At 41.2% G+C, this 14,417-nt stretch overlaps 1 protein-coding gene across 1 annotated transcript in view; it reads right to left on the bottom strand.

Moving 5' to 3' along the window:
• Nucleotides 1-4,000: 4,000 nt before the first annotated feature.
• lyplal1 (lysophospholipase-like 1) overlaps nucleotides 4,001-14,417 on the bottom strand; it is a 37,783-nt gene continuing 27,366 nt past the window's right edge. Inside the window, 3 exon segments of the mRNA NM_001011253.1 lie at nucleotides 4,001-4,332; nucleotides 6,080-6,195; nucleotides 9,072-9,241. Coding sequence (NP_001011253.1) covers nucleotides 4,096-4,332; nucleotides 6,080-6,195; nucleotides 9,072-9,241 — 523 coding nt within the window. The 3' untranslated portion in view covers nucleotides 4,001-4,095.

Below are 14,417 nucleotides of genomic sequence, written 5' to 3' on the forward strand. Positions count from 1 at the left end.
ACCGAATTCATGCAAGACAATTTTTTTGAGGACCAGGGGTGGTGGGCATAATACAGCTCATCATAATACAAAATCAGTGGGAGACCTGAGCTTGTTTCCCTGCAACTTAATGTGCCCAGCCCCCTTGCTCTTCTTACTCCCACCTAAGTGCTGACATCCCATGACGCTTAGTATGGAGTTTTAAGTACTTTTGATCCTTTTTGCAATCAGTAGAAAGCTTCCTAGGCTTCGCATAGCTGTTGGCATGGAGTTGGGATCACAGGTAATTGGGACCAGAGGTGGCCCAGTTCATCACAGCCCACGGCCTGGCACTGGTCCCCGGCCCGGTGGTTGGGGACCCCTGATTTAGAAGATAAATGAGATAGATTCAAGCTTTGGACACTATGGTCCCTTCTGTGGAACTCCCTGGGGTGGTATTTCGGGTAAGACTATCACTGTGATGTTGAATTGAGGCTACAGAGCCCATTCATTAAAGCAGGATGACCACAATTAGAGAAAATTTGTATTTTTTCTAAAGTTTAGAACGTTTCGTACTGTTAATGATAATATTGTTAAAAAAAAGTACGACTTTTTCTTGATACGTTCGTTATTCCACGAAAAAGTCGTACTTTTCGTAATTTGCACAACGACTACGAAACTTTCGTTATTCATTCAAGCTTTGGTATCCTGGTATCTTTTGGCCAGGTTGGAGCTGCAGAGAGTCCTATGGAAGGCTCATGCATTGAAGATTCAAAGTCAGAAAGGTTTTTGTGCATTTTACGATCGTTTGGATACAATATTTTCGTATTTTTTGTCAGGTGAAGCCATTTCTCATTTATTGTGGTGTAAATATGTTGCTTTGTTGTTGTTATCCAGAATGCTCAGGAATTGGATCGTGATAGGGGATCTTTCATTACTTTATTAAATAAACCCAATAGGGCTGTTCTGCCCCAATAAGGGGTAATTATATCTTAGTTGGGATCAAGTACAGGTACTGTTTTATTATTACAGAGAAAAGGGAATCATTTAACCATTAAATAAACCCAATAGAGCTGTTCTGCCCCCAATAAGGGGTAATTATATCTTAGTTGGGATCAAGTACAGGTACTGTTTTATTATTACAGAGAAAAGGGAATCATTTAACCATTAAATAAACCCAATAGGGCTGTTCTGGCCCCAATAAGGGGTAATTATATCTTAGTTGGGATCAAGTACAGGTACTGTTTTATTATTACAGAGAAAAGGGAATCATTTAACCATTAAATAAAGCCAATAGGACTGTTCTGCCCCCAATAAGGGGTAATTATATCTTAGTTGGGATCAAGTACAGGTACTGTTTTATTATTACAGAGAAAAGATAATCATTTAAACATTAAATAAACCCAAAGAAACCAAATGAGAGGCGAGAGGAGGATGTTTTCTTTGCAGAAGAAGCAAAAGCCGCAGCTTTTTAAAAAGCAATTCAATCAAGTATTATTTAAAAGGGCCGAGCTCAAAAATACATTTTCATTCTAAAAAAAACGAGGAATAAACATATTTTCTTTTAACTGATTTCCTTTTAACTGAAGATCTGACGAAAAAGATTCCCTTTGAAATATATGAATAGGCCCTTGTGGAAACTACGTCTAAACAAACCGAACTCAGCAAAATTGTCTTTCAGTCGTTTCACTACAACATTGTAGGAGAAAAATATATTTGATGTGTTTTTTGTTCCACTCCAGTCTTTTATGAACTGGATCCCAAGATTACAACCACAAGCCAAGATGGAGCCGAAGAATGAAGTTGGCCATAAACATAGACTTGTTTGAGCAGTATAACCCTGCATATATATATGCAGCTAGACTGGAGACACTGCAATGCTTTCCTATGGATATTACTTGGTTTGTTCTGAATAAAAATTCTATCTGTCCAGCGAGTGTAACAAGCTCCATCAGATCAAAAGTGGGAGTGGCCTGAGTAAAAGCATTAAGGTACCCATACACCTTCAGATCCGCTCGCTTGGCGATGCCACTAAGCGAGCGGATCTTCTCCCGATATCCCCCACCTACGGGTGGGCGATATCGGGAGAATCCAGGCTAATTCGATCGTTTGGCCCTGGGGCCAACGATCGAATTATAACAATGGGTATAGGCAAAGTCGGTTCGGGGACTGCATCAACAAGCCAATGCGGTCCCTGCTCCAACTCGATTTTATAATCTGACCGATCGATATCTGGGCGATTTTAGGCCAGATATCGGTTGGGCAGAGCTGCCGGTAGTGCCCATACACGAGCCGATTAGGGACTGATATCAGCAGCTAGAATCGGCCTGTGTATGGGCACCTTTACTGCTACTTGGTCATCCACATGCAAGGCCAAGTCAAACAATATCCCCTTATTTAGAAGGGAAACCACTCATTACAAAACTTGTTAGTAGATATGCTAATATCTTCTAGGCCTACAGCTGGCCATACACTGAAAGAACCCCTCAATTGGCAAAATCACCAAATGGCGGGCAACATCCGATTATTTGGCGGATCACAAAGAGGGGAATGCAGGCTGTAGGCCCAAGGACCATTTCAACAAGCTGATGTGATCCTAACACCGACGGGATTTTTAAATCCGAATTAGTTATTTGGCGAGGCACAACTTCATGATAACAGAGTGGGTGCTCAGTGCAGGGGTCCCCTGGAAGATCCCCAAGTTCTACAGAAAATAGGAGAAAAGCAGGGCACTCCAAAATAGTATTTGAAAAATATATAATTTATTTACATAAAAAATTCAACGTGTCTCGAGGCCACCAAAGGAGAAAGGGTCTTCCTATTTTGTATGCCCCTGACAAAGACCCCCCTCTTTTGGTGGGGGTTGAAACATGTTGGGATTTTTAAACCTGACAAAAAATTGTCCAGATATCCTTTGGGCAGATAAACTGCCAACATGGCCTAAACGGCCGAATAGGCAGCTTAAATCTGCCCATGTACGACTACTTTAAGACTAAGGGGCGTCTTTACTAAGATTGGAGATAAAAATCACCAGTGATGTTGCTGATAGCAACCAATTAGATATAAACGGTCACATACAAGTTAGAAATCAAAAGCAAAGCTCTGACTGGTTGCTACAGGCAACATCACCAGTGATATTTATCTCCAATCTAGGTGCTAATTATATAGCACAAAGGGCCAGATTCAGTTCTGTGACACAAAGTAATCTCGTGGTTTATCTTATGGACAAGATTTATTTCAGGGAGAAAAGAACTTTTTCATGTTTTCAGTTTCCACGTTAAACTTGAGATACGTTTCTCGGAATTAAATTGCATCTCGCCCATCAACCTTTTTCTCACTAAATTGAATCAGGCCCAAAATGTGCAAAGTGGAGCCTATGCCTGTGTTTCAATCGGAATAATTTTTGATTCTACAAGCCTTTGAGTGCCATTTATATATGATATATAGTCTTTTTTAATTTATACTGGGGAAAGTAACCATGACACTTGCCCACAAAATGAGTCTCTGTCCAATTTCAATTTTTTGGGGAGATTGGTGGAAGCTGGAGGAGGGCACTAGGGCTTTTTTCTGCTAGAAGCACTTCTGGGCACAGGAACCTCTGTGTATGGCCTCAATGCCTGCTCAGTGTCTATTCTGGCATTTGGCACATTCATTTGGGCTCATAAATGAGCCTTCACATGTCATTCCCATTAATTATATTTCAACATTCCCCTTCAGTTCCAACCCATTTCACTTTTAAACTGATGTAAATCTGCGGCTTATTAATTCTAAAATGTAAATGTCCCACTAAAACGCTGGCTGAACTGAACTGAACAGACCTCCTTAGGCCAAAACACATCTATGAATCTCCCTTTGATTGGCTATCAAATAACATCACTGGCTATTTGTGAATAACACTTTTCCTTGTGTAAACACAGACACCCTCAGCCACTGACAGTATTGACCAATCACCGGTGCACAGACGGCAAAGAACAGATGTTGAGAGACAAAACGCAGAATCACCATTGACTATCAACATATTTCAAATGATTGAAATTCAGAATTTCAAAATGAGCTCTTTATTTTCTATGCGAGTGGAGGAAAAACACATCACTAGAAGAAAAATATTTTGCTCTGTTTCGTTACACAATTGACGCTCTATTGTGCCCCCGTGGGTTCCTCCGGCAGTTTCTGTAAAATCCAGGATCTTAACTGTTCCAGCTCGGGCAGATTGAGTTCATGGTAGAGGTTTGGAAAGCTATGAAACGAGGAGCTGACACCAAGGGATTTTAGAAGATTATTGGTCTCTTCGCCCCACTTGTGTAAAACCAGCTCGTCGGCTACTCCGTGGCACTGAAATAATTCTGGCAGGGAACTTTTTGCTTCTTTAAGCGCCTGGTAAGAAAAAAAGCAGGAAGATGGGAAAACACCCGTCGTTTCTGAGGTATGTGCTAGTGATAGTTGGGTCAAAACATCTGAACTGGACAATCTGTATTGACCTGCAGCATGGAGACATCTTTCTAACTGCGCTATGGCTGGCAAAGTAAGAGTTAAGGTGGCCATACATTGAAAGATGGTGGCATCACCAAATAAGCGGATCCTTTCCCTTGAGGTGGGCAATCTTGGGGTGATCCAATCATTTTGTCCAAGGAATGACAAAAAACATAGGCCGTCAGATGAGGACCGCATCAATATTTGATTTTTAAACCTGCCCAGTCAACATCTGGCCAATTTTTGACCAGATATTGGTTGGGCAGCCCTGACAGAGGCCTCCATACACAGGTAGATTAGCTGTTGACTATGCCTGTGAAGGGGCTGGATTGTTATCTGCCTTCTGTGTGACCACTTTTAGGCTAGCCTACAGCAAAGACCTTCCTCGAACACCCTTAATTCTCCAGAAGAAACAGACGCCCGGTGCTCACTGCCAGAGGGATCGGCACCCTCCAAAAATACAATATTGTCTGTAATACAATGGCACTCAGGGCTACAAACGGGATAAACCCTTAATTCAAATTTTTATTGCGGTAGTGCAACGTTTCGGGGCAAAATAACCCCTCTATCAAGCATACAATATCGGTATATACCGATTTGTATGCTTGATAAAGGGGTTATTTTGCCCCGAAACGTTGCACTACCGCAATAAAAATTTGAATTAAGGGTTTATCCCGTTTGTAGCCCTGAGTGCCATTGTATTACGGACACTTTTAGGCTAGGCCAGTGGTTCTCAACCTTCCTAATGCCGTGACCCTTTAATACAGTTCCTCATGTTGTAGTGACCCTCAACCATAGAGGAGCGGTGTCTCGGTTCCTTAGAACATCGGAAATATGTGTTTTCCGATGGTCTTAGGCGATCCCTGTGAAAGGGTCGTTCAAACCCCAAAGGGGTCCCGACCCACAGGTTGAGAACTGCTGGGCTAGGCTAAAGAGCCACTTGTATGGTCGTTTAAGAGTAGTCCTACCCACCCTAACCAGTACGGGTAGGGTTACCATGCAACCCGAACCCACCGGGTTTTGGCTGTACCCATTCGGCCATAGTACGTTTTCCCAGTTTTACTCTGGGGTATTGACTACAACAATTCCCACTTATTCTTGCAGTCACCAATAATAACCAACAACACAAGTTGGAGAGCATTATAATAAGTATACAACACCCAATAAGAGATTTTTCTTTTGAGTTTTTTTATGAAATGTAAAATAAAATACCTTTCTAAAGGTGCTAGAGAAATGATGGTCAGGGTGTCCACTGGTAATAGGACCAAAGAGAACACAATGGGGGTCGTTTATGAACACTAGGTCACTTTCCACTGGGGTTGTAACCAATAGAAACCAATAAGAATTTTTTTAAGCCAGCTGCAGGGAGAACAATGAAAGCAAACACCTAATTGGCTGTCATGGGTTACTGCCAAGGTGCAAATTTGCCCGGTGTTCATAAATGACCCTCACTCTGTATTAAGCCATATTTTATAATCATCAAACCAACAACTGTACACAACCAATATGTCATTTCTTATGAGATGAAGTGTAATTGTTAGTCTCTGTATGTTTAGTATTGAAGCACGTGGCAACAATATATTTCCCAAAAATTTGGACAAAAGATACAGTAAATATCTGAGTAAATAACGGACTCTTTTGTTACTATTACCTTATACAGAATGGAGCCATTATTGAGAAAACTGGAAAGAGCAAATACTCCAGCAACATCCTTATGGTACCTATAGGCTAAATGCATCGCCATGGCTCCTCCCATTGAAAACCCGCCTGCAAAGAAAGGAACAAGTAAAATGGAACAAAACTTATCACATTAAAGAACATATTTTGATCACAGATTTTTAAAAAATATATAATTTATTATTCATAAAAAATACCCCCTTCATTTAAATAAATGATGAGTACTGTTTTATTATTACAGAGAAAAGGGAATCATTTAACCATGAAATAAACCCAATAGGGCTGTTCTGCCCCCAATAAGGGGTAATTATATCTTAGTTGGGATCAAGTACAGGTACTGTTTTATTATTACAGAGAAAAGGGAATCATTTAACCATGAAATAAACCCAATAGGGCTGTTCTGCCCCCAATAAGGGGTAATTATATCTTAGTTGGGATCAAGTACAGGTACTGTTTTATTATTACAGAGAAAAGGGAATCATTTAACCATTAAATAAACACAATAGGACTGTTCTGTCCACAATAATTGGGGGCAGAACAAGCCTATTGGGTTTATTTAATATTTAAATGATTTTTTAGTTATGGAGATCCAAATTACAGAAAGTTTCCTTATCTGGAAAACTCCAGGTCCCGAGCATTCTGGATAACAAGTCCCATACCTGTACTGGTTATTAAACCCCCCCCATCATTGCACTGGGCTCGCCTAAGGCAGCCAGACCTACAGGTTGGGAACCACTGCACTAAAGTGTATGGTTCTATGTAAAGGCATAGACTGAAAAGTGTAATATAAGCCACCAGCTACTCCCAATCGATACAATAATGCACATTTTATAGACAAGAGTTGCATAAGGAGGTCCAGGAGAGCTCAATGAAATCTCATTACGGTCCTTGAGAAAATTGAAGCTGCATTTTACACCCCGTTAGTCACAATCTGGCAAGGGGAGCTGCCATGACTCACGAGCAATCTTTTACAATGCAGTCACCTCCAGAGTAGAATATTAGGTAATGATACTTTCATGTGGTTAGCGCTACAACAGGGGAGGGATGGGGAGAAAAGACGGTGCATACGGCTACCTCTTTGAACGTATATTTTCCATGGAAAAACCTGCAGCGTATCACTCAGCAGCACTACGGCCCCTGGGTAAAGTCTATGGCGAACTCTTCGGAGACAGTGATTTCCATGAATATTTATAGTATGTGGCAAAATGTTATTATTCACAAAAGGTAGAATTTCAGGGACCTGATGCAGAAAACACATGCTGAAAAAAGGGGGATTGCTTTCATTTTTTTCCAATGTGCTCAGAAGAATGGGTCTTCCCTGGCCTGACTAACAAATATGTGAAACTAACGAGCGACTGTACCATCCGCCCGGGGTTATGGCTCCCTATTCTGTAATGTCTTTCCAAGGGAAAGGTGATTTTACTGGCAGCGGGCGACCTTTGTTTCCAATACAGTGGTGTAATGCCGGAGCGCGTCAGACTCGTCAGGTCGTCTAGGAGGCAGTTAGGTGCGGCAGTTTCACAGATGGGCTATAAATTATCATTAGGGGTTATTTCAGTATTTTCATTTGCAGGTGAGAATTTCAAAGCTCTGTGACCTGCTTCGGTTTATTTCTGTCGCTTCACTAGGACTTGTAAAAATGAATGTAGACATTTGAATCAGGGAGCTGTATTTGATCCTCTAATAATAAAACAGTACCTGCACTTGGTCCCAACTAAGATATAATTACCCCTTATTGGGGGCAGAACAGCCCTATTGGGTTTATTTAATGGTTAAATGATTCCCTTTTCTCTGTAATAATAAAACAGTACCTGTACTTGATCCCAACTAAGATATAATTACCCCTTATTGGGGGCAGAACAGCCCTATTGGGTTTATTTAATGGTTAAATGATTCCCTTTTCTCTGTAATAATAAAACAGTACCTGTACTTGATCCCAACTAAGATATAATTACCCCTTATTGGGGCAGAACAGCCCTATTGGGTTTATTTAATGGTTAAATGATTCCCTTTTCTCTGTAATAATAAAACAGTACCTGTACTTGATCCCAACTAAGATATAATTACCCGTTTTAAATTTATTATTTATTTTGTTCCTTATTTTATCTTTTTTCTTCATTTATTTTTGGCAGTAGAGTGACATTTCTTCTTTTTTTGAGAACTTACCTCCCATATGTATTACTTTGTAGCCAAAGCAGAACAGGAAAACAGAATTCATTAAACTAACCATAACATGCTCTAATGTATATGCCTACCTCTTTATTTATGGTTTCATGGAAAAAACATGTGATCACTATTACTGGTTAAATTCAGGTTGAACAAGGCTTTTTTAACAAAACCTGCAACTTTTTGGCCTATAATGGCACCTACAGAAATAAGTCTGGAGAGGAGACATTAACCAACCAAGATGAAAGAGTTGGGTAAACTAGATGCCCATGTTATAGACAGGCAAACCACTGGCAATGTTGGCCAGACACACACTGATGAATGTTGGTAAATCACCTGAATTAGTTGACCGGGCACTAGAGATAGGCACCCTTTTAGCCAATGATCTGTTAATAACCTATGATATGAATATAATTAAGTATTCACCCTTGTGTACCCACAGGGTCGGACTGGGCCACCGGGAAAATACCTGGTGGGCCCCAGTAGCCCAGACCCAACCCTATTGCTGCTTCCTCTGGCCTCCGATGTCCTCCCCTGATGCGTTTCACATACGCGCTCAGGGAAGGACGTTGGACAGAAGCCCCTGCGGGGAGGGGTTTAGGGATGCGCGGCGGGGGACGCGGTCAGAGGAGGCACCTTGGGGGGGCCCTGCACCCCCCAGTCTGACCCTGTGTACCCAGCTTAACGCTTATTTACTGTAACATCCATGGCAGTTTATATATATAATATTGTGGTCATGACTAACAATAGGGTCGTTAATCAAATCCTCCATCATTACCACCCATGAAAAAAATGACTACCTAAAAGAATTCTGTTCTTCGTTATACCCATATTAACTTCTTCGTTAATCAAGCTTGTTAGAACCTGACACATTGAGTCCATAGACTCGAGATGTTCCGGGCTCTGAATGGATATTTTGTATCTGTCAAACCAAACGCTGGACAGGGCTCCGTTCATTGGTGTATATGGGCTGAAACACAAACAAAATGTAATTCATTACAAAAGACACTTTCTGTGTATCAAATGATGTTCGTATAAATCCATGGTGTTGATTAAGCAATCATAAAACATGCAGTGATGGCTGCTCAAATTCTTATACAGCTTGAAAATATGTAAATAAACAAGGTAGAGCTGGGCGGTATGACCAAAAATTTATATCACGGTATTTTTCAAAATTATATCGGTATCACGGTATTTGACGGTATTTTTTTTTTCCATGCATGATTAGGTGTTAACCCCATTTCCTAATAAATTAGAGAATAATTACTGCATTATTGAAAATCAGAGTCAGGCAAGCGAAGGATCGGCAACAGAACGTCGTAAGGTAAGTCAGGCAGGCTTAGTTTCCCAGGCAAGGCCGCAGACAACATAGCACAGGAGGAGGCGTTTGATAGCTTTAAATACCCCCCACGCATGCGCAGAACCGGCGCCGTCAGTGCGCCACGGACGTGCATGCTTTGACATGTACGTGCGCTTTGACGCACGCGCACCTGGACGCGCGTGTGCAATGTCCCGCGGACAACGGGACGCGCACGAGACCAGGTCGCATGGGTGAGTACCCTGACACCCCGGTATTGCGGTATCTGACAAATGAATATAGTTTTAAAAAAAAACACCGGTATTCGGTATTAAATGGTATATCGCCCAGCCCTAAAACAAAGTTTTAATGAAACAAGTATAAAGGGAATGTATTACCAAATATGTGAAAAATGAAACCCAATGGTTTTGTACATTTTTCTAAATGATAAAGAAAAATAGATGTTATATTGTTATTTCCAAAACTGTACAGGGATAGAAAGGCAATTAATTTGTATTAATGCAAAATATTGAACTATAAAATTGAATATGGTTATAAATTCCTTATTATATATACTTATATATACTTATACATAAGAAAAGCTACTCAGGGATTTTATTGCCAATAGATTAGTCATAATAGTGCAAGCTAGAACGCTATATTTACTCTGCAGAAAGCTTTACCATACCTAAGTAAATAGCTCTAGAACCTCCCTCCGTTTGTTTAAGGTCCCCAACCTTTCTTACTCATGAGCCGCAGTCAAATGTAAAAAGACTTGGGGAGCAACACAAGCACCATAAAAGTTCATGGAGGAGCCAAATAAGGGCTGTGATTGGCTATTAGGCAGCCTCTATGCACCCTATCAGCTTACAGGAGCTTCTTCTGATGCAAACTGCACTGGTTTATAGCTGCTATGTAATAAGAATCTAAATTAGTTACTTGCTTAGTTACTTTAGTCGGCCTTGCATCTTGACTTTTTCGTACGTTCCATATATATATATATCAAACTCAACAGTAGAAAGCACCCACAGCTACAGCATCAATCAGGTCAGTGATCTATTTCAGCATACCATCCACGCGTCTCGATCACCACAGGATCGTCATCAGGTCACATCACATCCTGATGACGATCCTGTGGTGATCGAGACGCGTGGATGGTATGCTGAAATAGATCACTGACCTGATTGATGCTGTAGCTGTGGGTGCTTTCTACTGTTGAGTTTGATGTATTATTTTTGTCAGCACCCAGCCTGTGCCCGATACTGGTGAGTGCCGATTCTTTGCAAGACTATATATATATATATATATATATATATATACATATCTACACACATATACAGATGGGATCCATTATCCAGAAACCTGTTAACCAAAAAGCATAGTCTCCATTTTGATCAAATAATTCAAAATTTTAAAAATGAATTCCTTTGTCTCTGTAATAAGTTAACAGGTAACAATACCTTGTACTTGATCACAACAAATATATAAATAATCCTTATCGGAGGCAGAACAATCCTATTGGGTTTCTTTAATGTTTAAATGATTTTTCAGTGGACTTAAGGTATGGAGATTCAAATTATGGAAAGACCCCTTATCTGGAAAACCCCAGGTCCCGAGCATTCTGGTCCCTAAGCCCCGCCCTCTGTTCTCCTGCTGATCTGGAAGCGTAGTCTAGAAAGCAAAGGCATGCTGATTAATAAAGGAGTAGGTTCCTGGGGTGTCCATTGGGGGTGCCTAATAAAAAAATCTTCCCGTTCTACAGTATTTTACGATTTTCTTGAGATTTTATTGGTAGCACAAATTCATTCCGTCAACTGCTATTAAAGAAAACCACAACTTTTCCACTCTGTGATACACAGATTTGTTTGAATGCTCAAAACCTTTCAGAGTTTTCCTTTGATGCCGGATCATGAATCATTGTCTTCAACGTGGATCAAAGTTCTAAAAGATTTATTTGGCAGATAACTGGATACTGCTGATCAACGGGACAGGGCAGAACACCCAAAGATGGGAGCTGCTATAAAGAATGGCTTCGGGGGCCTTTGTCAAATTTACTTTGGACACCAACCAGCTTGAAGGTTTATTCGTCACCATGTAGAGCGTTCAATGAAAGCAGCTGAGTCAGTAACAAAGAGAAGTGCTAACAGGAATGGCATCAGTCCCTATATAAATATATAGTCTCGCAGTTGGAAGCCAAATGTGGGATCCTAGGGAGGTGAAGGCAGCTGCACGGAGCAGGGAAAGTAAGAGGGACCTTTGTAAGAAGCGGCGGGGAGGCAGCGGGCGGGGAGTCCAGGAGGTGGAAGGAGAAGGTTGTTGAAAAGGCTTACGCTTTTTCAGAATCCCCCCCCACCCTCCGGAGTTTGAACATCCAGGTAACTAATTAAAGACTTAAAATCCCAAATTATTCTACTCTGAAGATAACATGAAGCATACCCTGTAACCTTCGGCACTGTCCTCTTTGACATACTGTAAGGACATCTTTCTACACTGGATCTAGAAAACCTGGAACTTAATCCTAAACAGGGTCAGACTGGGGGGTGCAGGGCCCACCAGGGCTCCAGCCCCAGTGCCCTCGCCAGCCACGTCCCCTAACCCCGCCCCCACATGGGCCCCCCAAACCCCCCAAATTATTCTACTCTGAAGATAACATGAAGCGTACCCTGTAACCTTCGGCACTGTCCTCTTCAACATACTGTAAGGACATCTTTCTACACTGGATCTAGAAAACCTGGAACTAAATCCTAAACAGGGTCAGACTGGAGGGTGCAGGGCCCACCAGGGCTCCCGCCCCAGTGGCCCCGCCGGCCACGTCCCCTACCCCCCCCCCACATGGTGCCGCACCCGACATCCTCCCCTGAGCGCGCGTAAGTTTAATGTGTCAGGGGAAGGAACGATCGGGCAGGGGGAGCGCCGGCAAGGGTTGAGTCTGGGCCGGCGGGGCCCACTAGAGCTGCGGCCAACTGGGGTTTTTCTATCCGACCCTGAACCTAAATCTTAAAGGGGAACTCCGCCCAAACACAAGGTTTTTGAAAAGTAAACAATTTCAAGCAACTTTGCAATATACATCAATTAAAAATTTGAAGACTTTTCATGATATTTTATGTAATAATCTGGTTTGGAACAGTTTCCTAAGCCCCGCCCCCTGCTGATCTGGCTGACTACTTTGTGACTCAAATAACAGTAGTTGACTGTCAAATGTTATCAACCTGCACCCTACAAATGTCACAATTCCCTGATAAGGAAAGAAACATCTGCAATGCATTGTGGGCTATGTAGTTCCCGCATGCTGTCTGTAAGCTGTGGAGAAGTTGTTACAATTAGTAACATCAGTGTTTTAGTCCCTCCTCCCCTGCCAGGATTTCAAATGATGCAGAAAGGGAAGAACTGTTTTGCAGCTGGATTTCAGCATATAAAAATGGTATTTATTTTTACTTTTTAAAGGAGCAGATAACAGTGATAATTATATTAGGGGTTTCTGAGTTGTGCATTGTGTGTAAAATGACATCTCGAACAACAAATTGCTTGAATGCTTTAGATACATCCCTCCTGATTGACTTCTATAGTATCTGAACACGTTGTGGGCCAAACAGCTGGGTTCCTGATTTCAGTTCCGGCTTGGGCACTATATGTGTCTGTATAGGTGGCTATACATGGTGCAATCCGCTTGTTTGGCGTGTATATGGGCAGTCAGATCGCATCAATGAGCCAACGCTGTACCGGATCCTATATACAGGTATGGGATCCCTTATGCAGAAACCAGTTATCAAGAAAGTTACGAATTACAGAAAGGCCATCTCCCATAGGCTCCATTATAAGCAAATAATTCTAATTTTTAAAAATGATTTCCTTTTCCTCTGTAATAATAAAACAGTACCTGTACTTGATCCCAACTAAGATATAATTACCCCGTATTGGGGGCAGAACAGCCCTATTGGGTTTATTTAATGGTTAAATGATTCCCTTTTCTCTGTAATAATAAAACAGTACCTGTACTTGATCCCAACTAAGATATAATTACCCCTTATTGGGGGCAGAACAGCCCTATTGGGTTTATTTAATGGTTAAATGATTCCCTTTTCTCTGTAATAATAAAACAGTACCTGTACTTGATCCCAACTAAGATATAATTACCCCTTATTGGGGGCAGAACAGCCCTATTGGGTTTATTTACTGGTTAAATGATTCCCTTTGCGCTGTAATAATAAAACAGTACCTGTACTTGATCCCAACTAAGATATAATTACCCCTTATTGGGGGCAGAACAGCCCTATTGGGTTTATTTAATGGTTAAATGATCCCTTTTTCTCTGTAATAATAAAACAGTACCTGTACTTGATCCCAATTAAGATATAATTACCCCTTATTGGGGGCAGAACAGCCCTATTGGGTTTATTTAATGGTTAAATGATTTCCTTTTCTCTGTAATAATAAAACAGTACCTGTACTTGATCCCAACTAAGATATAATTACCCCTTATTGGGGGCAGAACAGCCCTATTGGGTTTATTTCATGGTTAAATGATTCCCTTTGCGCTGTAATAATAAAACAGTACCTGTACTTGATCCCAACTAAGATATAATTACCCCTTATTGGGGGCAGAACCGCCCTATTGGGTTTATTTCATGGTTAAATGATTCCCTTTTCTCTGTAATAATAAAACAGTACCTGTACTTGATCCCAACTAAGATATAATTACCCCTTATTGGGGGCAGAACAGCCCTATTGGGTTTATTTACTGGTTAAATGATTCCCTTTGCGCTGTAATAATAAAACAGTACCTGTACTTGATCCCAACTAAGATATAATTACCCCTTATTGGGGGCAGAACCGCCCTATTGGGTTTATT

Source organism: Xenopus tropicalis, chromosome 5 (genome assembly GCF_000004195.4).
Source record: "Xenopus tropicalis strain Nigerian chromosome 5, UCB_Xtro_10.0, whole genome shotgun sequence".
Taxonomy (NCBI): domain Eukaryota; kingdom Metazoa; phylum Chordata; class Amphibia; order Anura; family Pipidae; genus Xenopus; species Xenopus tropicalis.